We start from the raw sequence: 27963 nt of genomic DNA, 5'->3' as shown, positions 1-27963 counted from the left end.
AGACTTTGACAAGGTTTGCTGTCTTGCTTCTCATCACCTGGACATGAAGCTATCGCGTAGTTGTCGGGCGCTCGAGGGCCAGGCTTTCGGTTCGGCTACAGGATCTGCAAGAATCCTTCTCCCCGGACAAGAGGCGCTGTCGTTGCTTCTAGACTGTAGCTATGTAAATAGAAATTCGATGGGTGGTCTCCTTCCGGCATTGCCAAATTTCATTACAAATATAGCACGCGGCTGGTGCAGCATAGGCCATGCGAAAACGTGCCTGATCACCAAGACGCTCCAGACGGACCGCTTTCCAGTCTACTTGGAATGAAAGTAACTTGTGAACTCGGAAATTTTTGATTTTGTTTCATTCAGGGGAATCTAATGCACAGGCGAGATATGTGCCGGGCATCGGAGACCCTTCACGTGTCGTCTCATGCAGCCAAAATCCATTCCACCCTGTCGGATGTAAAAACGGAGAGTAACCCAGATAAAAAAACACCAAACAACCACGCGCACCCGGAGCCAGACCCATTCCTTGCGAGTCCCTTAGATGTGGGTGTCGTAGGCGATGGGGACAACGGTCTCGGGGACGTTGCTGGAGACGGAGACGAGGTGGCCCTCACGGGGCTGGACAGCCTGGCGCTTCAGGTGGACGTGGATACCCTTCTCCTTGGCCTCACGCTTCTTGATGGCGTTCTCCTTGACACGGTTGATGAACTCCTCGCGGGAGCGGGAGTGCTGGACGTGCTCGATGCGAACGTTGATGCGCTTCTCGAGGTAGCGGTTGTCGACACGCTTGTACAGGAGGACACCGACGGAGGACTTGGTAACGTTGTAGACAACGCCGGTCTTACCGTGGTAGACCTTGTGGGGCATACTGTTCTGACAGTCAATTTTTCATGTTCATGTTCCTTCTCATTCGCAAATTGTAGATAGTGATCATGGGGAGGTCTCGAGCAGAGGGGATTCTCCGGCAAAGTCGAGTTATCGAGTGTGTCGCTGCTGGGCGAGTGGGGAGAAAAGAAAAAAAAAATCGGATTGTACTGACCCCTTCTGGACGGCACCGTTGACCTTGACATCGACAATGTCACCAACACTAAAAATTCGTCAGATCTCATTCCTTTTATCCAAGTCGATTGCGGGTTTTCGTAGATTCGTACCGGAAGGTCTTGAGGTAGGTGGACATGCGAATCATACCATGTTCCTTGAAGGCACGGCTGAAGGCATACTGTCGTCACAGTTAGTATGTCATCTCTCTCGAAACGGGCGAAAAGTAATCGAATATCGAAAGCGCAGACGTACCCGAGTGCCGGCGCGCAGACCGTAGGAGTGAGGCATGTCGGCGGTTGTGTGGTTGGTGTTGTGGTGAAAATTGTCGACAACGGGCTACCTTAGTCGAAAGTGAAGCGGCAACCCGAACACTCGATGTGTGCACGCACGTGACTAGGGCTAACAAGCCCTACTAACCATACCATATCGGGACTAGTCCACCACGAAGCGAGGATTCACGTCCATCCATCTGTGAAATCGTTTTCTAGTGCTTGTTCGACAACCTCTCGCGACAACCAGGACAACCAGCAGCCATGGCCCCGTGAGTATACTTTCTGCAATGCGTTCATTGCATTCATCTAACCGCTTTTTACACACAGTCGTGTTTCTTCCAAGACCTACAAGGTCCCCCGTCGCCGTGAGTACTACCTTCAAAAACCTGCATCTCCGTGTAATTGAGGCTAATTTTATTCTAGCCTTCGAGTCGGCCCGTCTGTTAGTACTCTCCGGCCACTAATCAGAAGCGTGCTTCTGGTTATGTCGTGTGTTCAATTCTAACCACCTTTATCTAGTGACTCGGAACTTAAGGTTGTCGGAGAGTACGGCCTGCGCAACAAGCGCGAGGTGTGGCGTGTCCAGCTTACCCTGTCCAAGATTCGTCGTGCTGCTCGGTACGTGAAGGATAAATACCCAGTTATTGAATGAAATGTGAAACTAACGGTCGCATAGTGAGCTCCTCACTCTCGATGAGAAGGACCCCAAGCGTCTGTTCGAGGGTAACGCCCTGATTCGCCGTCTTGTGCGTATTGGTGTCCTCGACGAGTCCCGCATGAAGCTCGATTACGTCCTTGCCCTTAAGGTTGAGGATTTCCTTGAGCGCCGTCTCCAGACCTGCGTCTACAAGCTTGGCCTCGCCAAGTCCATCCACCACGCTCGTGTCCTGATCAAGCAGCGTCACATCCGTGTCGGCAAGCAGATCGTCAACGTTCCTTCCTACATGGTCCGTCTGGACTCCCAGAAGCACATTGACTTCGCTCTGACCTCGCCCTTCGGTGGCGGCCGTCCCGGCCGTGTTCGCCGCAAGAAGGCCGCTGCCGCTGCCGGCGGTGACGGTGAGGCCGAGGAGGAGGATGAGGAGTAAATCATCTCTTAAAAAAATCGGGAGTACGGTCGGGTTTCGCTTTTGAACACCTCAAAACTTCTGGGATGTTCGTGATGACTACAGCATATCCACATTTTGTATGATCATGCAAATTGAATGAATCAAAACAGCCAGACGGCTTCAATTCGGAACCCGAATGTTTATCTTCCCATGCGTCTGCCATAGCCTGGCTTCTATCTGTACAGTAGATCTTAATGAATATAACGCCGATCCCCCAATTCCCCAGATTCCGTAATCGTGTAATCGTTCCTAAGATTGTCGGGCCCAGACATTCATCCCTCTACGCCTACCATTTCCTTCAAGGTCTCTTCGGCGCCTCGGTACCACCGACCCATCTCTTCGAGGCCGTCGCTCTCTCCCTCCTGCTTCTTCCGCTGTGCCTCACGAGCTTGTGCAACCGCCTCAATCTTGCGTCGCTCGAGCACTGTACACTCCTCTCAATCGCCTCGGCTTCTCTTGTCTTCCGAGGCAATGTATTCTGCACAGCAGCGATCTGTCGGTTGAGCGCCGCCAATTCCGCCTCTCGCTCAGCCAAGAGGCTCAAAGTCGCAGGAAGAGGGAGGTTCTGGGATGAGCGTGGATCCGAGGTATCCATTCCAGCGACCTGTTTCGCGCGTAGTGCTGCAATGGTCCCCTCGAGGTTCTCGATGGCATCTGGGAGAGTCGACAGTTGTTCCATTTGCACCTCGACGTTCTTGTAACCTGTCGCACCGCACCTCGTTAGCCAGCACAGGCAAATACCAACGAGTTGAAGACTCACGGCTCGCCAAATTTCGGCCCATTTTCTCCATCTCCTCAATCATCAAGCGCGCTTCTTCTTTACTCGCCTTCAGCTCTGCTTTCACTTCCGCCAGCTGTGTCTCCAATTCCACATTCTCGTTGTGACCGACCACGAGGGGTGGATCGCCCACGATCGCTCGGAGGAATTTCTCTTTTGTAACCTGCTCGACGTAGGAGAATCGTAGTTTGGAGAAGAGTTCCTAGTGAGTAAATCACGTCAGGATTTGTTATTCAATACAGACATGGTCTGGCACGGGCTCTAGAACCTTGTAGTGTGTGAGATCAGCCTCTAGAGAAGCTGGAGTCGGATCATTCAGATTGGACAATGAGACATCGGAGCCTCGCTTTGAGGGAGAGAACTTTGCATCAACAACGTCGGAGATGGGTTCACTGATGCGAATAATCGCGAGCTGTTTCTTCAGATCACCCTGGTCAGTTTCGAGCTGTTGAAGTGCCCCTAGGGACTCGAAGGTATTGTTCGCCATTTTCAATAACGCGTTTGGCGACACTTTAAGCCTGGAGGAATCAACGTGAGGATGTTTGGAAGTCCCGCATGCAAACATTCGCGGGAACATAAACACCCTGCGATAACAGATACGAAGGCGGTAAGAGCCTCGATATTGGCAGGTGCAGGTCGATCTTTCAACGCCACGCCTTCCCTTTGCTTCCAACGTCTGCCTTAATGATAATGAGACGGTAATTTTTGATCTTATTAGTCCTGGGCCCGAATGATCTGGTCGCTCCGAGGCCTCAATCCAACACCGCACGCTGCGACTGCAACTCGATTCAACGCCCTGTTTTGGCGACATCATGGACGACGATTACGTTGCGCAGGTCCTTGCCAAAGAGGCCAGAGAAACCTCTCAAAAGTACTCGGCTGAGGGTCTTTCAGCCTATATGCCTCGGAAGTATGCGCTTTCCCGAACGCCCGCATCAACCCCAACATAGAATGAATGCTTACTTGGCTCGTTCGCAGGCCCGCAGGCAATGCTCCCAAGCCCAACACCCGATTTTTGCGACATCTCATCAAGGAAACAGACAATCACAACACGGCGTTGAATCGAAAAGAGGAACGTGAAGCGCGAGACCGAATGCGCCTGCTGAAGAACAAGACCAATGGTGACTCGACCTCTACATCGCAAACTTTCCGAACACAAAATCGCCAGAGCAGTATACGAGACACCGATAGACATCGCAAGGATGATCGTGACGATCGACACCGCTCGCATCGGAGACGGCACCGGAGTCGCTCTACATCTACGGACCGAGATCGCTCACGGCGGCAGCCGCGGAGGGACGACGATGAGCGAGTGAGAGACGAGCACAGAGATGGTGATCGTACAGATCGACGACGAGAGCGTCATAGGCACGAGTCATCACGGGCGGAGCGGCATGGTCGGAAGCGATCATACTCAAGATCTCGCAGCCGGTCTCCTCGCCGGGATCGCAGTTCTGAACGCCACCGCAGCGAGCGACGTTCTCGACGATCCAAGTCTCCCTCCGGCACGCATTCATCACGATCACACAGGACACACAAGGACCGACGGTCTGAGCAGGACGAGGCGCCCCTTCGTCAAAGCCGTTCATCTCGAGATACAACCAGGCATTCCGAACACAAACCATCCTCGACTATTCCACCGCTACGCCATAGATCCGACGACGAGTCGGACCCTCTAGAGGATCTATTTGGGCCGCTTCCTCCGCGGAAAGACTCAGAACCTATTCGCTCGCGAGGCCGGGGCGCCTACAAACCCAGTGCAAGCGCCATCGACGCTCACTTTGCTGCGGACTACGACCCTCTGCTCGACGTACAACCTGCCGATGACGCACACTCCGAAGATAAGCAATCATCTCGCCGCCCTGTCGCAGGTCTCATGACCAAGGAGGACGATTGGGATATGGCCCTCGAAGCGCTCCGCGATCGTGCCAAGTGGAGACAAAAGGGTGAAGATAGATTGCGTGCAGCTGGCATGAATGATGCGACCATTGATCGGTGGAAGAGTAATGCCGCCTTCGCCGGGGTGGATGGCGAGCGCAACCCCGATGAGGTGAAGTGGTCGAAGAAGGGCGAAGGTCGAGAGTGGGATCGTGGAAAGGTTATGAACGACGATGGTCACATTGATGTCAAGGCTGCTTGGAAGTAGGCCTCGGTATAGAGTTTCCAACAGCAGCATTTTAGATACCAGGTGCATTTTTAGTTTCCTAGCGACCTTGGAAGTCTTCGAATTTTCGGTTTATGATTATATGAATGCACAGCACATACTACTTCTTTCTATATTTGTATTCACTTTAATCATTCCAACATCGAATGAGATCTTCAATCTTTACAAAACAAAGGTCAAGAATGGACCCGCCGTGTTCCGCAGCTTTGTCAGGAGTGCGGAATTGTGCGTCGTGCACGGGGCGATACGGCCCTCCAGGCCTCCGAACTGACGACATCAGTCATCGAGCTTCGCAATGCTTAGATATCACTTGTGCTATACCTCATTTAGCTGAATTTCACCATCCAAGACCAGGCGTGCCGCTAATTGATAAGACCGAGTGTCCCTCGAATTGCGGGGCTATCTCCGCCAGATATATAATCGCTCTCGCCCACTCACAGAGCTTTTTAGCGACCGAGCAGCCTCTCAACTTACACAGAAGGTCCTATACACCACCTGAGGGCATTAAGTATACTCACAATGACGGATCAATTTGCTTTCTCGTACCCATCGCCATTGGAGGGCTATGAGGACCTCGAGCCGCTGTCTGAGTAAGCCCGAGTCAAACAAGGATCAATCACCATAGTGAAAACTAATGCCGAGCAGAGAGAGAAACGACGACGGCAAATCATTCAAAAACCCCCAGCACGGCGTTCTCAGCAAAGCCTACGAAGAATTCCCAGACCCGTTGGCCAAAGACCGACGCGGCGGATTCGACATCCACATCTACCACTTCCAGGTTCGAAAAGCCTCACCTTCATAACCAAAACAAGGCCTAATTTTCAAATAGAGCAACCCAGATCAAGCCGCATATGCGCGGGCACTATACGAACGTATCCGTCGCGAATGTAAGCATCCATCTCATCCCATCCATACCAAACCTAACCTCTTAACACCCATCAGTCCCCGAACTACGAATCTACACCTTTTTCGACAAACCCATCGGTCCCCACCCGGTAGCCATGTTCGAAGTCAACCTATTCACGCCGGCGCAGTTTGGCGCTTTTGTTCCGTGGCTGATTATTAATCGCGGTCCTTTGAGTGCACTGATCCATCCTAATACTCATGATGAGTCGGAGGAAGAGAGGAATCATACGCAAAGGGCGACGTGGTTGGGAGATCGGATTCCGTTGGATTTGAGAATTTTCAAGTTGATGAAGGAGCGGGAGAAGCAGAAGGAAGAGGAGGCTGAGAAAGCGAAGGGTGAAAAGCTGTAAGCTACACAGGTGGGTGTTTAAGGGTTCTTTTTAGCCAGTGTATGATGCATGTGTGAGATGAATTGCATATGAATTTGATCATCTCCTTGTGTTAGATGTGTGAACCTGTTGAATTTGAAGGTCGCCAGGGCTGATCGTATTCAGGCTCGGGATTGGCGGATTTCGCGAGTAGTTATTGCAGAGGAGAAACTTCACGAGATGATCGTGGATGAATTAGGATTTGCATGACGGGCGCAAGGGTCCAGGGTCTCTTTAGATCCGAAGATCTGGTGATAAGCATCTTATCAGATGACCATGTCATGAGCATTGGGGTATCGTCACCTGCGAATGAACCCTGCAGCCCATGTCACTAATTTAGTCCCGTAACCTTATTGCTGTCAAATGGGAATCTCTCATGCTGGCATGTTCCTGGAACTGTCGATCTGTGGCGCAGCACTAGGTTTGAATTTGGATACATTCCAATGCATCCCTAGAGGCCACCCACCTCGCCCCCGCCTCAAGAATTCTCTCCCTGTGCAGTCGGACTCTCCGATGATGGAGAAAAAATCGCTATTTGGAGGAATCTCGGCGGTGCAAAGACCGTGTGATGGCCCCGTGGCTACATATCAACTCGGACTGATTAAAAGCAATGTGACGTTAAGGGGCGCTGGTTCAGATCGTACCGGTAATCACTCCTGATTTATCAATCAATTGATCAAGGGCCCAGGATTCCCCGTTGAAGACCCTCGGTCTTGGTGAGCTTTTTTGCTGCATCTTGTGACTATATCATGCTGATCGCTATATAGATAAGAACTCGACTGGGACGCGACCGCTTGAGCCCTTCGTTCTTGAAGAAAGTCTTTGACTGCCTAGTTGGTATCTGTATAGCAATCGATATTTTATCACCATGCGCTTGGCATCCAATCTGGTGGCGTTCGCCCCGCTGACTACTATATCTACGATTTGCCCAGTCAGTGCGGCTACAGCTATCCCGCAGTATGTGTACGACTATGGTAAGACAAAAACCTTTTGGGACTGTAACCACAATCCTAACTATGCACAGCTCCATTAGTCTGGCTGCATAGTCAAGACCCTTACCGGCCAAGTGATCTTCAAGCACAATTGGATCATACAACCCCAGAAGTGAACTGGACTGCGATTAAGACTGCCCCGTCACCGTTGACCCTCAATAATCTCGATCAGCTTAATAACATGGGTAATACCAGTGTCTACCTTACATCCCATGGGGGCATCGCTGCGACCCCTGAGCCGGCCTGGTTCCGTGGCATCACCCCCGATAGTGACGGGCGAACTGGCAACGGCACTGGATGTGCGATCGTTGTAGTTGATCACGGTAGGGGGGAGGTTGATGCGTTCTATTTTTACTTCTATGCGTAAGTCTGCTGCTTTGAAGGAAGAGAGATCCACTAACCCACCCAGATACAATAAAGGGGATAAGGTCCTGGGCATGGAATTTGGCGATCATATGGGTGACTGGTAAGGAGACCGATGCAACCTGCATGTCCTATCGGACTGACATAGACAGGGAGCACAACATGATCCGTTTTTCCAACAGCACCCCGCAGTCCATCTGGTTCAGTCAGCATGCCAGCGGCCAGGCATTCACTTACGGCGCACTGGAGAAACAGGGTATCCGACCCTACTCATACTCTGGCAATGGTACCCATGCCAACTACGCAATTGCAGGGTAACCACCCACCCCAGATCGAGTACACATTTAGAAGCTAATGAATCAGACAACACGACCACACAATCCCCGGCATCAACTTCCCCACTGGTTTCCTACTAGACTACACAGACCGCGGCGTCCTATGGGACCCCATCCTTAACTCCTACGCTTACACCTACGACCCATCAACAGCGACCTTCTCCCCCGGCAGCGCCGATTACCCCGTTTCCTGGCTGAACTTCAACGGAAAGTGGGGAGACGACAAGCCACCGAACGAACCATCCATCTTTGGAGAAGCGAAATATGTCGCCGGACCGAACGGACCCAAGTTCAAGACTTTGAACCGTACGCATACGTGTCCGTCTACGCCTTGCGTGGTATTGCCCTTCAAAATCTGGGCGGAGAAAGAGAAAGAGGCAGAGAACGAAAGGGAGAAGGAGAAGAAGACGACGTCCTAATCTGCTGATATTGCATGGTAGTATGGTGTATAGTATAGCACCTAGAAATGGAATAAAATACCCCACCAACCAAGATAATCGATTCCAGTAATCGTCAGAGTCCTGGCTAATCCATAAGGAAGAGAATAAAGCCAAGTAAAAGTCAAAAACCAGACCAGAGCTTTCCAAGATCCCAGTTCACACATGGCTTTAGCTCCATTGGCGAAAGGAAAGGGAAAAAAAAAGCCACGCTACCACGCTACCGCTTAATCCTTCCACTCTTACCCAGGTAGGAAAGATGGGAGAGGACAAGACCATGCACGCGACGCCCCACACCGGTTCCACACATCTGTGCCGCTGGAACGTGCGCGCAAGCAATTTTGCATTTCTGGGCTCAGTGGGCTTTTCTAAGGGGGGTTCGGATACGAAGAACACAATCAGTTGTCTGGCGGGGGTACTACGCGGGAGGGACCCGTGGTTGGGGATTCGATAGTTGCTCCTATTCTGCTTACCCCTGGACGTGTTCCAAAGGGGGAGGTTCCGCGGTTACCATGTCAGGGCCCCACGTCGGCATCGCGAATTCGCGAGATTGAGGGATGCTTTTGGGGGAGTCTGGTGTTTTGCTGGGACTGACTCATTCAGTGTTTGTTTGTTTTGGATGTGGAGGGTGGCTCGTGTTTATGGGATGAGTTGTTTTTTTGGAGTCGGACGTTGGGCGATAGCTGCAAGTTTTTTGGCCGAGTATGTGTCGTATCGGCTGATTTCCACATGGGTATTATATCACTGGAAAAGGCATTTTATGAGGCTGATTGTGTTTCTAGCTACTATATGCAAGGTCAATCATGGGGCTCTGAGAACGTGGTGCTGCAGCTAGGATCAGCTTGGGCCCCAGTCAAGACCCAAGTATGGAGCCGCGAGCGCTGGTGAAGCTGTGCCCACTCTCCATTATTCTTATCGGTCGAGGGCTCGGGGTATCTGATCCGCGGTATCCCGAGTGTGCGACCGAAGTGAAGGTAGCTTTGACGCAAGTTCAGGACACCAGAATGGACGGGTCACTTTACAAGGCAAAACATGGCGATCTCAGTGGAGACCAACGGCACCCGTTACGCACGTGCCAGTTCAGAGGCCTCGTGGGTTCACATTTCCACATGGTCCTTGTATGAATGAATAATGTTCAGCTGCGAGTGAAAAGGGAATAGCGAAGTAACTGGACAGGAATGGCCCAGATTCCGATTCATCGACAGTCAGACTTCCCGGTCTGGTCTTAGCCCCCGTGGAACGAACCGCGTTCAGCTCTGAGTGGAGGAGCCTACTCGGGCTCTCGACTCGTTCAATTTACCCCTGAATCCCTTCTACCTGGTCTGCGTCAACAGTCTGTACAACGAAGCTTGCAACCGTGATATCTCGTACAGGTAGTGCACAGTATCTGCACCTCACCATCTAATGACCAATGGATCAACTGATCAATTGATCATTTCAATTGATCATTCGATAAAGCGTCTAGGAAGAGTCCAGTAAAAGCCGATTAAAGCTAGAAACCCGTATCGATAAACTAAGGCTTCTCCGCATCTTGAATCTCTCCCATCCGTTCTTCCACCTCTCCTTTTCTCACTTTTCTTCACTTCTCTTCTTCCCTCCATGCGCCGCGATAGCCGGACGCTGTGAGCAGGCCGTTTCTCAATTTCTACCCAAATCTCCCCCCCAAAGACCCGCCCCAAAAAAAAGAGCTAGAAACTTTGTCCTAGCCCCGAATTTCAATTCTGCCCCCCCCCCTCTTCGACTCTTCTTCCCCTGTCTCTGTCCTCCAGTAGCGACGTACAGCGGAGCATCGACATCTCACACTGGCTGCGAGCTCGTCGCCCTTGTTAGCCCACTTTTGCTATTTCATTCGTTTCAACCCCCAGACCGGACGTGAAACCGATCCCGGTGAGCCGATATCGACGAATTGAGTTCGCCGAATAGCGCGCACTGCAAATTGGACTCAATCTTTGAGGCCTATACCGAAGTATTCTGTGGGTACTTAAGATATACTAGATTGCTGTATCCTGTATCCAGTCAGTAAGTGCTCCGGTGTGGACAGGAAGTAGCTGTACCTGAAACAGCCAACACCAAAAGTACAAAGAGAGCAAAAGGCTGATTGGAAACAAGCTACGACCCAAAATGGCAACCACCCCCTCTTCGCGCACTCCTTCCGATGCGCTGCCGGAAAACGCCCAAACACTGAACGCGCGCCGCACCTCCCTCGGGTTCCTCCGTCGCTCCAAATCCACTGAGCCTCTCGGCGAACGCAAAGTCTCCGGCCGTAAAAAGATGTCCAAAACCGAGAAAATGGAGGATGATCTACGTCGTCAGCGCGAATCTTATGCGCCCCGGAATGCTCCCCGGTTGCCGGATCTCTCGCCCGCTCCGCAACTCGAGACATTTGGAGGTGAGGAACGTGGGAACATTCCTGAGGTCCCTGCTGTGCCTCGCCCCAAGTCGAGCTTTGCGGCCCCTCAACCTGTGGCCTCTCCCGTTGCCGATATTATCGACCCCTATGCCCGCAACGAAAGCATGACCCACCGCGGCCGTTACAGCTACGCCAGCAGTGCCGTGAGCACTGTCAACAGTCCTCGCCGGGTTCGCCGTCGCAAGGACCCCACTCCTTACAAGTGAGTCCCCGCAGAGAGATACAATCGAGCTGAATGATACTAATCGTGAACAGTGTCCTGGTCGTGGGCGCTCGCAACTCGGGTAAGACATCTTTCCTTAACTTCCTCCGCCAGTCCTTGACTATGCCCGCGCATAAGCACCCCTCACGCACTCCTGAGGAGCTGGAGGAGCTTGAGAGCCAGACATCCACCTACGAAGGGTTTACTTCCCAGTACCTGGAGACTGAGATTGATGGCGAGCGTGTCGGCCTGACCCTGTGGGACTCAAACGGACTGGAGCGCAACGTGGTTGATATACAGATGCGTGGTGTAACCGGTTTCTTGGAGAGTAAGTTTGAAGAAACTCTCGCAGAGGAGATGAAGGTCGTGCGCTCCCCCGGTGCTAGGGACACCCACATTCACTGTACCTTCCTGCTTCTCGACCCCGTACATCTGGACGAGAATATTGCTGCTGCTGAGCGTGCCGCCAATGGCACTCCCAAGGCCACCGACTCTCCCGTAGTTGGCGTTCTGGACCAGAACCTGGACTTGCAGGTGCTGCGCACCATCCTGGGCAAGACCACCATTGTGCCTGTTATCAGCAAGGCTGATACTATCACCGCGGCCCACATGGGATACCTCCGCAAGGCGGTTTGGGACAGCTTGAAGAAAGCCAACATCGACCCGCTGGAGATCTTGACCCTGGAGGACCAGGAAGAGTACACGTCCTCAGAAAGCGCCGACGAAGAGTCTATCATTGATGTGCCCCACCCCACCGAAGGGGCCTCCCTCACTGAGGGGACCGAAGCCACAGAGTCTGCGGAAGCCACCAACGAGACCAAAGAGGTCCAGGAAGACAAGGAGATCGACACCGGGGAGGATAAACAGACTATCCCCCCCGTCCCCGCCTCGCCTACCAGCTTGAAGTCCAATGGATCTGGACCTGCCAACCCACACGTGCCATTCTCAATCCTTTCCCCGGATCCCCACTCCCTGGCATCCGGCGAAGAGCCTGTGGGCCGACGCTTCCCCTGGGGTTTCGCCGATCCCTACAATGCCGAGCACTGCGATTTTGTGCGCCTCAAGGAGTCCGTCTTCACTGAATGGCGATCGGAACTGCGCGAAGCCAGTCGTGTGGTCTGGTACGAGCGCTGGAGAACCAACCGTCTCAACCGTAACGGCCAGCCTGCGCCTTTGCCGTCCAAACAGTACAAGCAGTACGGTGGCCGCATGGGACCTATTCGCGACGGTCGCCGTACGCGTTAAACGGCCCTGTCTCAAGCACTCTGTATCTTTCTTCGTCTGTTCGCATAGCTTGCCTTTTCGCCCATACCCCGATCTTCTTCGTCTCGTCTGTTGACCCCTTTTTTCCACTTCCCCAACTGTCTCTCCTTCTGTATTTCCCTTCTGACAAAATGTGTCGCACTATCGAGTGTCTCCAACCTGTATTCAAGCCAATCGAGCTTTCTATGATTTTGCCAAACTCACAGCCTGTAGAAAGAGTAGAATAGACATAGAATGTAGTTAACCATAGAGGGTAGAATGTGGAATGTAGAAAAGACAAAGTAACAGAACACAATCCTTGGCGCCTTCGCCCTACGAGCGGCTGAAGATCTTGTACCGAAACCAATAAGCGCTTGCATCTTGCATGGGGCCGTTTATGAAGTGCAGACTCACGCGCTACACGTCTAAAGACTCGGGGAAAACTTGCCGCAATACGAGCTGAACTCTTTTCTCTTTCTCTTCTCCCTTTTCTCTCGATCTTTCGTGCGGGCCTGAAGTCCATATTCACTACACAGTACTAGACCAAGCCTGAAGATCAGCCAGGACCCTGCAATTCCCACTCTGCACCCCGCACAGATCAAGCTCCCACAGTTCGTACGAGCTTTGCTCAATTCCTGAACTCCAGAAACCCCCCTATACTCGGTGAATAAACACATCTCCAGATCCGGCACCATCTCCACCACCGGACCTTGGAACGATGTCGCTCCAGGTCAATGACCCACGGTCGCGCACCCGCTCCAAGTCCCCTGGTCGTAGCCGCGAACGCTCCCGGTCGCGCGACAGTCGAGTGCCCTCACCCTCTCGCGAGCGTTCCCGCGCCCGTTCCCCCGCGGTCGAGATCGCTCCCAAATCCTCCAAGTCGGTCAGCCGCAGCTATGGCTCTGACGAGGAGGCCGAGATCGAGCGCCAGTACAAGTTGCTGAAAGAGGGTCGTTTGCGCGATCCTCGCGTCGAGACCGAGGATCCGCGCAGTCTGGTCTCCCGTGCCCCTCGTAGCCCCGCTCGCTATGATGCTCGTTCGGACTCGGATGATTCGAGACGTCGCGAGAGGGGTGCGGATAGTTCGCGCCGTCGTGATGATCGCTATGAGCATTCAGATGATGATGTGAGGGTTGCGCACCCGCGTGAACATCCCAGTCGCTCGCAGCAGCGCATACCTGTTGCGCCTGCTCGTTCGAGTCGGCGGGATCATTCGGACTCGGAATCAGATTTGGATGATGACTTGGCCTATGGCGATGACCCTGGAAGTCATCCGAGCTATGCGCGACCGGGAAAGTACCAGTATGCGCAGCCGTTGGGCTTCCCACCTTCTCAACCTGGTGTGCGCAAGCCTGCGTACCCCGGAGAAGGCACGGACTGGGCGGCTGTTCCCGAGTGTGAGCGTCCGGGCTTCGTCCCGCCTACCACGCAAGCTGGACCGCCAACGTCTATGCCTGGTGGGTTCCCCACGGGCTCGGCGTATCCCAATGGCCCTGCGACGACGGCACCAACATATCCCATGCCGCAGTATGTAGGTCCTCAGCAGCCTGCCTATGCGCCATCTTCGTCTGGTCCGTATGTTCCATCGCATTACCGCACCGCCTCTGCTGCCGACGCCCACGCGGCTCCGGTGAGCTATGCCCAGCCCGGACAGTACCAGTATGCGCATGTCGATCCTAACGTCCGGTATACTTCCAAGGCAACGCCCGTACAGCCGTACAGCGCTTCGCCGCAGGAGCAATTCTCTAAGCCGCGCGATTCATTCTCCAAGTCACAGCATGGGGATCAACCTGTATATCCGTACAGGTATAGCAATGAGCCTCAATTCGTAGACAGGTCGCACCCGCACCCGCAGCCACAGCCGCACCCGCAGCCTCTCCCGCTTCCACATTCGCAACCCCAGCCGTCTCATCATCAGACTCAGGTCGTTGAGATCACTCCCGGAGGCGGGCGTGGTCGGCCTCATAGTCTCTCTGTTTCTTCAGGGAATAATTTGGCTGTTGCTGGAGCTCATAGCCATGTTGGACACGGACATCCGCCGGCGAGTCCTTTACTGGAGCCTTACCGTGGTACCTATCAATCTATGTCGCCCATGCCGTCTCCGATTATGATGCCTTCGCGTGACGATGACATTTCCGACTTTGAGCAGTTGGATGGTGGTACCTCGAATTCCGAATCAGGGCGTCGCAAGCGCAGCTCGAAGAGCGAAAAGGAGATTCGAATCCGAAGTAGCAAGGACAAAACCAAGGAGAAGGAAAAGGGGAGGGATCGCGATCGAGATGATCGCAAAGATGATAAACATCGCAGCCGATCGTCTGCCCATGAGCGGCACGAGTCAAGCTCATCCATGCGCGGCGACGCCGTGGTCCTAATCTCCCCTTCAAGCGACAGAAAGCGCGTGTCATTCTACGACGCAGCATCAGACGCCGTAACAATGCAAGCCGCCCTAAACCACACCCGCAACATCGACAACAAAGCCATAATCCAAGTCCTCCCCCGACTAAGCACCGACGAGATTCTAATCCTCCGACAAGAATACAAAAACAAAGTCAAAATGCATGGCAAAGGAATCAATCTTGCCAAACACCTCCGCCTCAAACTAGGAAACTCCAACTTCGGCAAAGTCGCCTATGCAACCGCCCTCGGCCGTTGGGAATCAGAAGCATACTGGGCCAACTGCTACTACCAAGCCGGCACATCCCGTCGAGAACTCCTCATCGAGTCTCTAATCGGTCGCTCCAATGGCGCCATCCGCGAGATTAAGTCTTGTTTCCGCGATACGAGATACAACGATAGTTTGGAGCGCTGTATGCGCGCTGAGTTGCGCGCTGATAAATTCCGCGTCGCCGTCTTGCTTGTTCTCGAAGAACGCCGCCAGGATGAGCGCGAGCCGATAGATTCTAGACTTGTTCGTCAGGATGTCTCGGATTTGCACCGCGCGCTTGTATCGAAGGAGGGCGGCGAGACGGCCATGATTAATATCATTGTCTTGCGAAGCGACACTCATCTCCGTGAGCTCCTGCGTACTTACGAAGGACATTATGGGCAAAACTTCGCTCGCGCTATGATCGCCAAGTCGCGGAACCTGGTGGTATGTAAATCATCTTCTCCCTTTCTTCCTTCACTCAAACTTGTTCCCTTCTCCCTTGAATAACACATACTAACAATGATAAAAGGGCGAAACCCTCGCCCATATCTTAAACGGCGCAATTAACCGTCCCATGCGCGACGCCCTCCTTCTCCACCAAGCCCTCCGCGAATCTAGTTCCGGTCGCGAGCGATCCGAGCTTCTAATTTCGCGTCTGGTCAGGTTGCATTGGGAGCCAAGACATCTGGAGCTGGTTAAGGCGGAGTATCGGAGACGGTATAATGAGAGGCTAGAGGAGGCGATTGCTGAGGAGGTCATGTCTTCTAGTGGGGGGACGGAGTGGGGAGAGTTTTGTATTGAGCTTGCGCGCTCGTAGGCGGGTGGTTCCATTGGAATTGAATGGTTGTGGTAATGTTTATGTTTATGTTTATGCTTAGTGGGTACAAAGGCAATGATTTGGTGCTTTTAGTATGTTTCCAATATATGCCTGGGTGCATCGATTTGCAAACGTGAGTGTGTATGGTGAAAGTTTCAAGACTCAGTTTTAGCAGGAGGTTCCGAGCTCTGATTGTGTTGTGGTTGTTATGTTCCTGAGCCGGACCAGAGAATGCTGCACCACGGGATGGCAAACCTTGATGCTATTTCTCGGACATAGATATCCCAGCCCGAGTGAACATCTCAACCTCGGAATACATATACTAGGTCATCTCCGACAATTCTCCGCCAGGCCCCAAATTTGGATCCCTAGGTCATGCGTGGCTCAATCTCGGCATAATGCACTATGTGTGAATTGTCTCATGCAGATGCTCACGCCGACCTGGTGGCTGTTGATAGTTGGACGCCCACCCGGCGCAGTCTCTCGTGCTAGTTCCGGCCCATGAGAAACATGCAGATATATTGCAGCTTGTCCACGTTCTGAGATCTTGGATGATCTTGGATGGCAGCTTGCATCGGGCAAGGGGTTACTGCTGAGGCAAGGTCAAGCGCATGTGGAGCGAAAGCCCAGAGAAACTGCAGAGAAACCGTGGAAATGGAACGGTCCGGCAGTGCCGTGGCTTGGGCCTTTTTTTATTTTAATTTTTTTAATATAAATCTCCACTGTTGGTGCTACTGTGATATCGTTCGGAGATGGTATATCTCATATTCGTGGAGAGTCGGTCTGCACGGTGCCGACGCCCACGGACCACGAACCATGCAGACGGTCCCTAGATAGGTGAATCACCGAGCTGCAGGTCTGCGGATAGTGCATAGTCCGGTAATCAGAGATTACATCGGAGATTGGCATTTCATTGTGCAAGTGATATACTCCGTGCCCAGATGATATTGGGCCGAGCCCGGCCAATTAAACATGTTACATCGTTCCTTTTGATCATTCATTTCCACCCCGCACATTCCATGAAAAAAGAAAAAGAGAAAAAGTAAAAAGTAAAAAGTAAAAAGTAAAAAACAAGCTAGGCATTTAACTCGTGGGAACAACGAGCAGGTCATAGCCCCTGAGTGCCGAATTTGTGATGTCTCAAAGGAGATCGGCAAGGAGGTCTACGACGTGGATCTACCGTGGTACCCGGTACTTGCCAAATATGTTGGCACACGACAACAATATAGGTCCTGGGTACTTAGTCCCACGAGCTGACGCGTAGGGATAGACCTCCCTGCAAGGGGAGCGTCTCTGATTTGAACACCCATTCAAGCCATGAGTCTACTCCTGCAGGTCCCCGAGATTTGATCTCCATGTCGTACTTTCCCTTATGGCGATGTCGTGCCTAGATGAGAAATGAGAAGAAGAGGTCCGAAATGAGAAGACTCGTCGTAGAGTCCAACTCAAGTGCCCCGGTGATCGTCCTTCCCCGCAAATTTCCGATTTCCCGATTTCCCGATTTCTAGTCTCGATATACTTCTATGTATTCTGGTCGTGTGTCGCATGATGCCATCACACCCACCTGGCACTTTCCCTGGGGTGTCGCTTGCCCTGTAGGTCGACCACCTGGACACCAGGACACCTGAAACTTCACTTTCTCCGCACTCCCACTCTCCTTAATGAACCACACTCGTTTATTTGACTCCACATCTTTATTTGCGCCATCCCGTGTGTCCAGTCATCTGCAGGACGCTTCGGCCTAAAGACGCCCGCTCTTTTGACTTGTGTGGAGCTGTGGATCCATACACCGCTGCTTGTTCCATGCGATACATGCATGGTGCTTGACCTTTGGCCTTTGACCATTCTCGCTCTCGGACTTGGGAAAACCCCCGGTCTTCCTGTCTTGGGTTTACACCTCCTGTGCTCTGCCCCCTCGCATCCACTGAGATGCCCTCCCATATGGCCTAGCGCATGAGATCTCGCATCGGGCACTGACGCTGATCAGCCGACTTCGCTCGGGACTTCCAACAAATGCAGGTCTGCTGCTCGATAGAATCACCATCCCCATTGCGCTAATCCATTTCCACTCTTTTCGCCGTGGGCCGTGGCTACATTCTGGCATGCGGGCCCTGGGTCTCTCCTTTCTCCCCTGGGCGCTCAACTATAAAAATGTCTCTGGCATTCCGGTAAACACAACGTCGATCCTTACCTCCGCACACTCATTGCAAGCGTTGCTGCAGCATAGCTATCGGAGCTGTCTCATTTTTCTTATTTATTATTTTCCGAGGCACTCAGACTACAAAAAAGGGCAAATGCTCCTCGTTTGATCGGTTGTGATCTCGTTCAATCCTTTTTTCGTCGACAATATTCCGACCCCGTCACTATGCAGCTGTCCCGCCTCAGTCTGCTGGTTGTTTCCTTCATTGCCTCCGTTGGAGCGCAATCGACCTTTACTCCCGCTCGTCCCCCGGCTGCTCCATTAGCTGTCAAGTCGCCGTACCTGAGCACTTGGCTTGAGTTTGGCAGCGATGGAGGCGATGGAGGATACCTCGCCGGCGAATGGCCCGTGTTTTGGCAGTAAGTTGCTGTTCTCAAGGGCATTGGGGCTCTATCTAAAATGTTGGCACGTCTATAGAAACCAGGTCACCGGCTGGGCTGGTATGGTCCGTGTTGACGGTCACACTTATACCTGGATGGGCCTGCCTGGCACCACAACTGTCAACCAGACAGGGTTCGAGTATACCTCAACAAAGACTATCTTCACCATGAACGTTCTGGACAAAGTGGAAATGAACATTACCTTTATGTCACCGATCACGCCTACTGATCTCAGGCGCCAATCCCTGGTCTTCTCCTACCTGAATGTTGAAGTTTCTTCCTTGGATGGTAGCGAGCACGACGTGCAAGTTTATGCGGATATCTCAGCTGGTAAGTCAACTCAAAAACATGTCGAAGGTCATTACTGACATGATTTAGAATGGGTGTCGGGAGATCGCAGTACTACTGCGCAGTGGGATTACGGTACAACCGATAACGTCGCATACCACAAGGTGTACCGTCAGACCCAATTGGCATTCTCCGAGGTCAACCAGCAGAGTGAGTGGGGCTACTGGTACTGGGCTACCGATGCCACCGATGGCATGAGCTACCAGTCCGGTCAGGACGTTGTTGTGCGTGGTCAATTCTCCTCGAACGGTTCCTTGGACGACACCAGTGACACCAACTTCCGCGCCATCAACGACAACTGGCCCGTCTTCGGCTTTTCGTACGACATGGGAGCTGTCGATGACACTCCGGTCAGCGTGCTGTTCTCGCTTGGTCTTACTCAGGATGAGGCTGTTCAATTCCAGGGCGCCTCTACGTACGCTCCGGTCCCTTCGCTTTGGAAGAGCTATTTTGACTCTGAGCTCGACGCCCTGTCTTTCTTCCACAATGACTACGAAGACTCCAGCACTATTTCAGGTTCATTTGATAGCCAGGTTGCCAAAGATTCCCTTGCTATTGGTGGAGACGACTATCTTGTGCTCACCTCCCTCTCGGCTCGTCAGGCATTTGGTGCTACTCAGTTGGCCGGTACCGAGGATAAGATGTACCTGTTCCTGAAGGAGATCTCGTCTGATGGGAACATGAACACTGTTGATATTATCTTCCCGGCTTACCCCATCTTCCTGTACTCGAACCCTGAACTCCTCAAGCTTGTGATGGAACCGCTGTACGAGAACCAAGAGGCCGGCAAGTATCCTAATAGCTACGCCATGCACGACATGGGGTCGTCTTATCCCAACGCCACTGGCCACAGCGATGGAAATGACGAGATGATGCCCCTAGAGGAGTGCGGCAACATGGTCATCATGACCTTGGCTTATGCTCTGAAGGCTAGCGACGCTGACTATTTGAACACTCACTACAACCTTCTCAAGAAGTGGACCACATACCTGGTTGATGACGCGTTGTACCCTGCCAACCAGATCTCGACTGATGACTTTGCTGGGTCCCTGGCGTGAGTGCAAAGATCTTCTATTCCATGATCGAAAAACTAACCAGCATCATTAGCAATCAAACCAACCTCGCTCTCAAGGGCATGATTGGTATCCAGGCCATGTCAGTGATTGCCAACCTGACCGGCCACAGCGACGATGCCGCCAACTATTCCAGCATCGCGCACGATTACATCTCCAAATGGCAGACTCTGGCCATTGCCCAAAATGCCAACCCCCGCATACCACTCTGTCCTATGGAGATGACAACAGCCACGGTAAGCCACATTCCACTGACATTCCATACTCCAAACCTAACACTACCCCCAGGCCTCCTTTACAATCTGTATGCCGATGCCCAGCTGGGTCTGGGCCTCGTGCCAGATTCCGTCTACCAGATGCAAAGCAATTTCTACCCGACCGTTGCAAACAAGTATGGTGTTCCCCTGGATACCCGCCATACCTACACCAAGTCAGACTGGCAATGCTTCTCGGCCGCTATCGCTTCCACCGACACTCGCGCTACCTTCTTCAAGGACTTGGCAACCTGGGTCAACGAGACACCCACCAGCCGCCCCCTGACTGATCTGTACGACACGATCACGGGAAAGTAAGTCAAACCTTCAAACCCTGTCATCAAACCCAGCTAACAAAGCCCAGTTTCCCCACAACCACATTTGTCGCTCGTCCTGCTGTGGGCGGAGCGTTCGCTCCCCTCCTCGTGACAGCCTAAAACAACATTCACTTCTTGCATCTATTTATACTATTATTATTATTTTTCTCACGCGGCAAATTTCCTCTCAAATCCTTTGTCAGGTACGCAGGCTTGGGTTTTGATTGTTGTATGAGGAATGGTCGCGCTGGACCTCGACCGCTTGATTGCGGAAGAGCATAATACCCTTTTTGTTTCGCGCTTGATACCCTTCTGAGGAAGTCTGTGCTTCTTTGGTTGTCCGCTCATTTCGTGAGGGTTTCTTGTTATGTATACCGTATCAATATCTCATTTTGATGATATCCGTTTTGAGAGATTTTCTTTTAATTATTGAGAATCGTAGCTGAGATATCTATATGGTCGTGAGATGAATGGTTCAATACTGAACACCCTTGGCTAAAGTTAAGCATTAACTTGAAGGGGTAATTCATTGCTGAAGAGCTTAGAGCTCTGGCAGCTGGGCTTTTTGGTTTCTGAACACAATCTACTAGGATCATATTTTCATTTCCTAGGTCTTCGGTTTCGGTCTTCTTTCATACGCATCTTTCGCCTACACTCGCTTGACACAAAAGGTCTCCAAAACGGTGTCACCTTCATTCGTAAATTATTTCTCCTGCCGTAAACCTCTAGCTGTCTTAATTTATTCTAGCTGCCCGACAATAAATGTACCTGACATACTATGCGGTTCAAGCACATATACCTTCTTCCTCCTAGTTCGAGCGTTCCAACCGTCCAGCCGACTCTATATAAAGAAAAACAAAACATGGTCGCACCTTTCCTCGTATAAAGGCTACTTGGATAATTAATCCGAGACCCAACGGGGCGTTAGTGCTGCCATCCTCGATCCCGGCAAAAATATTGCGTAGAGAGCGAGTAAAAATTCCAAAGCGCTTTAAGTGAAATTTGCCAACTCCTCCCGCCTCCTATGCAAAACTTCTTCCATCTCAATTTCAATCTCAAGGCGTCTTTTGCGATAGTGATCGCCGACAAAATCAGTTGAATTTAGACTGTCCGCGTAGGCTTTTTGTGGTGCATTGACTTCTGTTCTAACAGAAGCGGGAGTAATTTGGTCTAGCGTTGGTGAACGAATCTTGTTTTTCTTTGCAGGATCGAGATCAATAAGGCAGAATGCAGCGCAGATGACCCTGCCGATGATATAGACGAAAAGGATAATTCTGATAAGGACGGCAAAGACCAAAAAGACCTTAAGCATTAAACGTGAAGCGGAGAATTCCTGTCACCCGGAAGACTGCTATACACCAGATCGCTCTAAAGAATTGGGCAGTTTCGCTGAGCATGCTGGAGTGTGTCCCTGCTGATACCGTGCAGGGAGGCCGAGTCTCTCGAGAAAGGGCGTGTGAAGACTTTGAGTTTCTGCGACAGACCGCGACCGCGTAGGACAGGCACTCTGTTTTGGCCCATAATCCAGAGGAAGCGCTGCGACAAAGCGCTGCCGGTAAGGATACAACGGCCCCCCATGAAAAGCAGCCATTTGACACCGAAAGCCGGAACGACAACTGAATTTCCAGATGGTTTGCGGTCGATGTGGAGGTGCCCGTTACCGTCGAAGACACCTTCGTACTTTTTGCAGGATGCCTGGGTTTCTAGCTGCTTAACGGCATAGACAAAAGTGTCGTCCATATTTCTCTTACCGGGTGGCAGGATGTCTCTATGCATCATTGTGGATTTCAGAGCGGCCAGCGTGTTCACTTCATTCGCACAAGTGATTATGGTGTGGTCTCTGTTACTGTACTGGTCGAGTTTCTTCGTGCACAAACTGACCATAACGTTGACGCGCGCCAGCAGGGTGTCCTCCTCCATAGCGGACCCCACCATTGGCTTGGGGCGTGTCTCAACCATAGAGGCAAACCTTGGAGGGATAGTAAAGGGCAGGTGAAGAAAAGAATCAGAGGTAAAGCTAAGAGGAGCGGCTTGAGTGAGGATAAAAAATAAGGAGAAGGTAAGTAAATAAAAGCAAGGAAAAAGATCAGGTAGCCAGGGCTGCCTAGCTCTCAAGTTTTTCCGCTCTTTATACTAAACATCGTTGGATCGGTGGATCTCTTTACCCTCATAGATAACAGAAACCATCAACCCAATCTGCCGAGCTGCCGAGCTGCCGAGCTGCTTTCATTTTTCGGGCCCAGGTAGCTTGAGGGTATTTCCCAAGTCGCGGTCGGAGCAGCAGCGTCGTTAGTATGCTCCTAACCACCATCACGAAGCCTAGCACTCGCACCGTCCACCCGAATCCGATGCTTGGCACAGCCATCGAGCCATCCCCACTTCAATTTATGCCTATCTATATAGCATAAGCCAGTATATTGTTCTTATACTCAGGAAGTAGCAGATGACTGGATGATGGATAATGCTATTTAGAATCGGGAACTAGCTAAAAATACAGGAGAGGTAGTAACGCGTACACACCTGAGCAACATCTCTCTCACACAAACATGGCGCTAGCAATAAAGCAATACTCCAGAAGCCTACCCGCTGTAGTTCTTATATGGCAGAGAAACTGCGTCGCTAAGATTCGGACTCGAACAAGTCTCTATTTGCCGCTGGTAGTGTGTCAAATTGCTTGTTCCGATTTTGTACATCCGCACTAACGATGGTCGAGCTCTTGACATCCGGTGGGAGAAGAAACCCCGCTTTGGCCAAGGCAAAATTTTTCGTATTCAAGGACGGACCGGCAAGGAAATAGGATCGTTGAAAATTCTGGAATACCACTGCTTTCGCGGCCGTATCTGATGGCCGCCCCAGGCATAGAGGGGCCCCAGACCACCCGTCAGCTGGTGTAAGTTGTGTACCTGTGTGCCATAGCAAGAACGAGCTTTGGGACTTTCTTTTCCTATCCCACATATAACCCGTGCCGAGAACTGCTGCCCTCTTAAAGAGGGTCGAATCCAGATTTCCTCTAATCACTCGCCATCGCGCAACGTTTGTCTGGTGACAGACAACATATACCTCCTGTCCATCGAGAGCCGCCGAGTAATCTGCCCATCCTGTTACTGTTGGGTAGCCTGGGGGGCTGCCAATATCTGGAAGCGTAGCATCTGAGATTAGACACAGGTCGTGATTGTACCCTTCTAGGTACGGTCTGATGCGGCTTGGCTGGTCATACGTGCGGGTTATAGCGCCAATCTAGCGGTGTCAGAAAGTACAAATAGGGTAAAGTTAAGTCGATGAACGTACCCTTTTATGAGAAGAGGCCAGCCATACTCCTCTACCGACCGGGTCATTCGTAAGCACTTCTCTAGGAATCACGAAGGCATCATCATTCTTGCCGACCCTGGTTGGCATGCCCCGTGTCAACGACCGCTTTGCCTTCTCAATCATTTTTTGAAACATATTGAAAATATTGACGGGGATCGAAGCCCCCGGACAATAAACAAATCCATGAGTGACGGTTGTAATGGCCATAGAACCATTCTGTAGCCGGAGCTTGAGTCCGAGGCACCCTGCACGAGCATGGTGTTCTCCACTTGGGTCAGTACTCACGCCTAGACCGGATTGGATGGGTGATGTCGTAAAGCCATAGCGGGTAATATCAAAGAAAACTCGAAGACCGGCTAGCTCTAACGGCCAGACCTCGCTGTACGCATCATGTACGTGCTGCATATTTTCGAAAAGAACAACCAGGAAACCCGCAAGAAGTACCTCCGCACCTACAGCCTCGGGAAATAGTTCTCGAAGGCTGTCAAGATCAGCGGGTCGCAGGAAACGCCTGGGGTTAATGTATCGAGCAAAGTGCTGATTGTATTTATCGGGGGATCGGGGGGTGAGAATCCCCAAAGGAATATACTCGTAATGGTCTCCGGGAAGGTAGTGAATAGGCCGTCCGCCGGCATAGACGCTCTCTCGTCCAAGTATAGGTGAATCGACGAGCCAGACAGTCTCACCGAAACCGGACTCCGAGACCCATACTCTCTCCCTAGAAGATAAACTGGGATGGTAGCTTCGGACGAGCTGCTCATTTTGTTTATTGACGTGGGTGATTGATTCCGCGCGAAACGTATCTGCTCTCAGCCTGTCTTCGGAGGGGTAGCCTGTAATAGATGAGACTTGATAAGCGCTAAGACGCAAGACCTTTTGGATCAACATACCTGGTATGAGCCGGATTGTAAACGGCTCGTCCGCAGTTTCCCACGAACCGATGTCCTGGTCGCCTACTGGAATAGCAGGATACGCGAACCCGTTTGACTTCCGGCGTTTATACCCTGAGATCTCCATATTGTTGTCTTGTTGTCTTGCTGGACAACGAATGCAAGCAGTATAGTGGAGCGAGTGGAGCGAAAGAGCACCCTCTGGATCGGAAGGTACTTGGCACTAACCAGATTTGGAAGGCGTGCCGACCTACTAGTTCGGCCTAATCTGCCAAACCAGACCGGTCGGTACGGCGTTCTTGGCACGACTTTATCAACCCTATGTGTTGGATGATGGGATGATAAAGTCTGGTTTATTCATCATGACCGAGTGCAGAAGCTATCCTACCGCACTGGTCACGTGTGATGCCTCACTAAGTGGCTATCCACGTAACACTATGGGATAGCCTTTAAGCAAAAGCTCGATGAGCTGGAGGCTGGCAGAAAGGCCCTTCTTGACGGAAAAATAAAGTCACTATGCAGACTCCATGGTACAGCATATCTACGACAATCGTATTTGCAGTTCCCAAGTATTCATAATGTGTTGACTGTTTCAATTCAAGGGCTTCTATGGCTCTGAGAGAGAATCTAATGCCGATTCTCAATATGCGTAAACTACACTTTTCGGATCCAAGTCCCCTGTAAATCGCTCTTTCTTGCCTTTACAGCTGGGGCAAGAAGATAATGCTGATGGGCCTAAACAGGCTGCCATAAGTCATCCGCGCGGGCGTGTATACAGAGTCTGCCGAGTGGACGGGATAACTAGCAATGCCTTTTCCTCTATCCACTTGTTTACTCGGACTTTTCATTCCAGCCATCGAACGAGCGGATCAGATCTTAAAGGCAGGTTAGTGGTACGTCAGATCAGATAAAAAAGTAAAACGTACCATAGTACAGCATCAGTCCCTCCAGATGAACATCCAACCGGATCCGCTCATCCACAGTGTGAATGTTGAAAGTACCACCCATACGCGAGGGACTCCAGCGGTAAATGTTCTCCGAGAGAGACCAGTAGAAACGGGTGTCAGTGTTTCCAGTCATGATATCACCCGTTACAACAACAGTCGGGGAAGACTCGGCCTTCGAGTCCGACTTGGCCAGAGGATTGGGGTGCGACTCGAAGACGCTACGAGCGACCCCAGAAAACTGAGCCCAGACCTTTGACGTGAGCGGATCCGAGGGAGAGATCGGAGCTGGGGACAGAGGCTCGTTGAGAGGAGAGAGGACCAGAGTACGGTCGCCATCACCACCGAAGAAGTTGTCCTTGCTGTCAGCAACGCCGGGGAAGGTGACATGCAGAGAGACATTGTGGCTCTTTGCGATCGGGCTAATGATGCGCACTGCACGCTCGCGCAGCTGATCGGGTGTCATGTGCAATGCCACCCGGTAGTTTACGACGGCCGAGATCTTCTCGGGCAGAGCGTTGGTCTTGACACCACCGCGGATCAGATCAGCGGCCTGTGACGTCTGCAGAGTGTATCGCACAGCCGGGCCACGCGAGCTGGCTACGGCCTCACCCAGAGCCTCAGCGTCGCCTTCGGCCAATTTGTCGGCCAACCAGGGTTCAACGTGCGACGGTGAGTACCGGGCCTGGCACTCTAGCATACCGTGAGATGGGTGGGAGGGATCCAGACGGGGAGAGAACAGTTCCTGACGCTCGAGCTCGTACAGAATCTCAGCCATGATGCCAATACCCGTGTGCGAAGGCGGGATCGAGCTGTGGCCGCCCGGAACAGCGAGTTCCATGACAAGGTCCAGGCTGCCCTTTTCGCCGACGCCTGGAAGAGCATACACCACCTCGTTAGAATCGCTCTCGAGGGACTGCAGTCCCATACCACCCTCGTCGAGAATGAATTCGAAGCTATCCTTGCCATACTTCTTCTCCAGCTCCGGAGCAATTGAGCCCGCGCCCAGGAACCCGTGTGATTCCTCGTCGAATCCGAATGCGAAGAGAACGGTGCGCGACGGGCTCCAGTCTTGTGTGAGCAATTCCTCCACGGCGGACATAAGTCCGATGAGCACGTTCTTGCAGTCGCTGGAACCGCGGCCCCAGAGCCATTCGCCGTCAAAGTATCCATCAAATGGCGGGTGAGTCCAATCAGCTGGGTCGTCAATTGGGACTACATCCTGATGGGCCATGAAGAGGATGGGCTTTTGGGTGGTGTCCACGCCTTGGAAGGTATAAACAAGACCGAGCCGGTTAATATGATCAACCTCGGCCTTTGCATGCACCCGAGGGAACATTTCTTTCAGCAATTTCTGGAACTGCACCACCGGCTCGAATGCCTCGTCATACGGATCCTCCATGAAGTCGCCGACAACTGTGGGCACCTGCACAGCCCGTGAGAGCCGCGAAGCCTGGCGGGTTCGGAAAGCAGCATCATTGAGAAACTTCAGTGATGATTCAAACCCATCCTCGGGGAGAGCGACCTTTGCTGCCTGCGGGCAGATCTCTCGATCAGAGAGCTCGGCAGAATTGCGTGATAGCTCGCCGGGGAAGAGAATCTGCTGGGCGGGGATGTTCAGCGCCAGAGCCGCTGGCAGCGAGGCCAATCCAAAGAGGGAGAATGTCTTCATGGTCCGAGTGTCCTTCTATACTCTTTAGGTGCGTACACCATTAGATGAGTTTCTGGGATCCTTCTATGATAAATAGTCGGGGTTATCTCCAACTATCTTATCTTCCCCTCTCTGTCGGCTGGCGGCCGCTGCCGCCGCTTGCCTCAACTGGCAAGTTTTGGCTGGTGTTTGCCGATAGGTTCGGCTAGGCATGATTTGTGGGATGTGTGGGATGTGTGGGATGAGTGCGATTATACCTCACATACACGACATGAGGGAATGGTGAGATCGCGATCGCGATTGATAGTTGTTTCTGGAGTCCTACAGCTCCGAGCCAAGGAAAGTGTTCCTGGCGGTGGACGGGTGTGGACCCTTGGGAAGAAGCTAAGAAGAAACGTGGAACCATCGTAACACACTGCAAGCGAAAACGCTGAGCTCCTCCAAATTCATGACACTCCCCAAAAAGGGACCTCGGGAAAGCTATGTGTATGAGCCATTTCTCGCCACCGAATTCTCTCTT

The 27963-nt window shown here is 52.1% G+C and overlaps 12 protein-coding genes across 12 annotated transcripts; 7 read left to right on the top strand and 5 right to left on the bottom strand.

The window, feature by feature from the left end:
- Positions 1-531: 531 nt before the first annotated feature.
- Positions 532-1323, bottom strand: N7443_007857 (60S ribosomal protein eL21; the record flags this gene model as incomplete). The annotated part of the gene is made up of 4 exons (XM_056887913.1): positions 532-862; positions 1034-1081; positions 1146-1213; positions 1288-1323. The coding sequence occupies 4 exons, from the start codon at positions 1321-1323 to the stop codon at positions 532-534; spliced, it is 483 nt and encodes a 160-aa protein (XP_056739604.1).
- Positions 1324-1568: 245 nt separating this feature from the next.
- On the top strand, positions 1569-2395 carry N7443_007856 (40S ribosomal protein uS4; the record flags this gene model as incomplete). Its single annotated transcript, XM_056887912.1, has 5 exons — positions 1569-1576; positions 1635-1672; positions 1731-1749; positions 1827-1925; positions 1984-2395. The coding sequence occupies 5 exons, from the start codon at positions 1569-1571 to the stop codon at positions 2393-2395; spliced, it is 576 nt and encodes a 191-aa protein (XP_056739603.1).
- A 293-nt stretch (positions 2396-2688) lies between these two features.
- Positions 2689-3681, bottom strand: N7443_007855 (uncharacterized protein; the record flags this gene model as incomplete). Its single annotated transcript, XM_056887911.1, has 4 exons — positions 2689-2847; positions 2901-3118; positions 3177-3396; positions 3451-3681. The coding sequence occupies 4 exons, from the start codon at positions 3679-3681 to the stop codon at positions 2689-2691; spliced, it is 828 nt and encodes a 275-aa protein (XP_056739602.1).
- Positions 3682-4006: 325 nt separating this feature from the next.
- On the top strand, positions 4007-5340 carry N7443_007854 (uncharacterized protein; the record flags this gene model as incomplete). Its single annotated transcript, XM_056887910.1, has 2 exons — positions 4007-4104; positions 4173-5340. The coding sequence occupies 2 exons, from the start codon at positions 4007-4009 to the stop codon at positions 5338-5340; spliced, it is 1266 nt and encodes a 421-aa protein (XP_056739601.1).
- Positions 5341-5877: 537 nt separating this feature from the next.
- Positions 5878-6608, top strand: N7443_007853 (DOPA 4,5-dioxygenase family protein; the record flags this gene model as incomplete). Its single annotated transcript, XM_056887909.1, has 4 exons — positions 5878-5948; positions 6004-6136; positions 6188-6245; positions 6301-6608. Coding segments are annotated over 4 exons (570 nt in total), but the record flags the coding sequence as incomplete, so codon positions are not given.
- An 892-nt stretch (positions 6609-7500) lies between these two features.
- Positions 7501-8741, top strand: N7443_007852 (uncharacterized protein; the record flags this gene model as incomplete). The annotated part of the gene is made up of 5 exons (XM_056887908.1): positions 7501-7606; positions 7657-7987; positions 8034-8090; positions 8140-8301; positions 8351-8741. 5 exons carry the CDS (start codon positions 7501-7503, stop codon positions 8739-8741), a joined length of 1047 nt encoding a protein of 348 aa, XP_056739599.1.
- A 2139-nt stretch (positions 8742-10880) lies between these two features.
- Positions 10881-12616, top strand: aspE (septin; the record flags this gene model as incomplete). Its single annotated transcript, XM_056887907.1, has 2 exons — positions 10881-11371; positions 11425-12616. The coding sequence occupies 2 exons, from the start codon at positions 10881-10883 to the stop codon at positions 12614-12616; spliced, it is 1683 nt and encodes a 560-aa protein (XP_056739598.1).
- A 715-nt stretch (positions 12617-13331) lies between these two features.
- Positions 13332-16077, top strand: anxc4 (annexin ANXC4; the record flags this gene model as incomplete). The annotated part of the gene is made up of 2 exons (XM_056887906.1): positions 13332-15704; positions 15790-16077. The coding sequence occupies 2 exons, from the start codon at positions 13332-13334 to the stop codon at positions 16075-16077; spliced, it is 2661 nt and encodes an 886-aa protein (XP_056739597.1).
- Positions 16078-18442: 2365 nt separating this feature from the next.
- On the top strand, positions 18443-20769 carry gta1 (glutaminase GtaA; the record flags this gene model as incomplete). Its single annotated transcript, XM_056887905.1, has 5 exons — positions 18443-18636; positions 18695-18987; positions 19036-20059; positions 20113-20646; positions 20697-20769. 5 exons carry the CDS (start codon positions 18443-18445, stop codon positions 20767-20769), a joined length of 2118 nt encoding a protein of 705 aa, XP_056739596.1.
- A 1248-nt stretch (positions 20770-22017) lies between these two features.
- N7443_007848 (uncharacterized protein) lies at positions 22018-22584 on the bottom strand (the record flags this gene model as incomplete). Its single annotated transcript, XM_056887904.1, has 1 exon — positions 22018-22584. The coding sequence occupies one exon, from the start codon at positions 22582-22584 to the stop codon at positions 22018-22020; it is 567 nt and encodes a 188-aa protein (XP_056739595.1).
- Positions 22585-23268: 684 nt separating this feature from the next.
- Positions 23269-24975, bottom strand: N7443_007847 (uncharacterized protein; the record flags this gene model as incomplete). Its single annotated transcript, XM_056887903.1, has 3 exons — positions 23269-23886; positions 23938-24791; positions 24849-24975. 3 exons carry the CDS (start codon positions 24973-24975, stop codon positions 23269-23271), a joined length of 1599 nt encoding a protein of 532 aa, XP_056739594.1.
- A 704-nt stretch (positions 24976-25679) lies between these two features.
- cps1 (Gly-Xaa carboxypeptidase) lies at positions 25680-27464 on the bottom strand (the record flags this gene model as incomplete). Its single annotated transcript, XM_056887902.1, has 2 exons — positions 25680-25723; positions 25775-27464. 2 exons carry the CDS (start codon positions 27462-27464, stop codon positions 25680-25682), a joined length of 1734 nt encoding a protein of 577 aa, XP_056739593.1.
- Positions 27465-27963: the final 499 nt, after the last annotated feature.

Source organism: Penicillium atrosanguineum, assembly GCF_028827265.1.
Source record: "Penicillium atrosanguineum strain IBT 20685 chromosome Unknown utg000006l_segment0_segment0, whole genome shotgun sequence".
In the NCBI taxonomy this organism is placed as follows: Eukaryota; Fungi; Ascomycota; class Eurotiomycetes; order Eurotiales; family Aspergillaceae; genus Penicillium; species Penicillium atrosanguineum.
The sequence above is the reverse complement of the archived record's forward strand: the minus strand, read 5'-3'. Positions and strand labels throughout refer to the sequence as shown.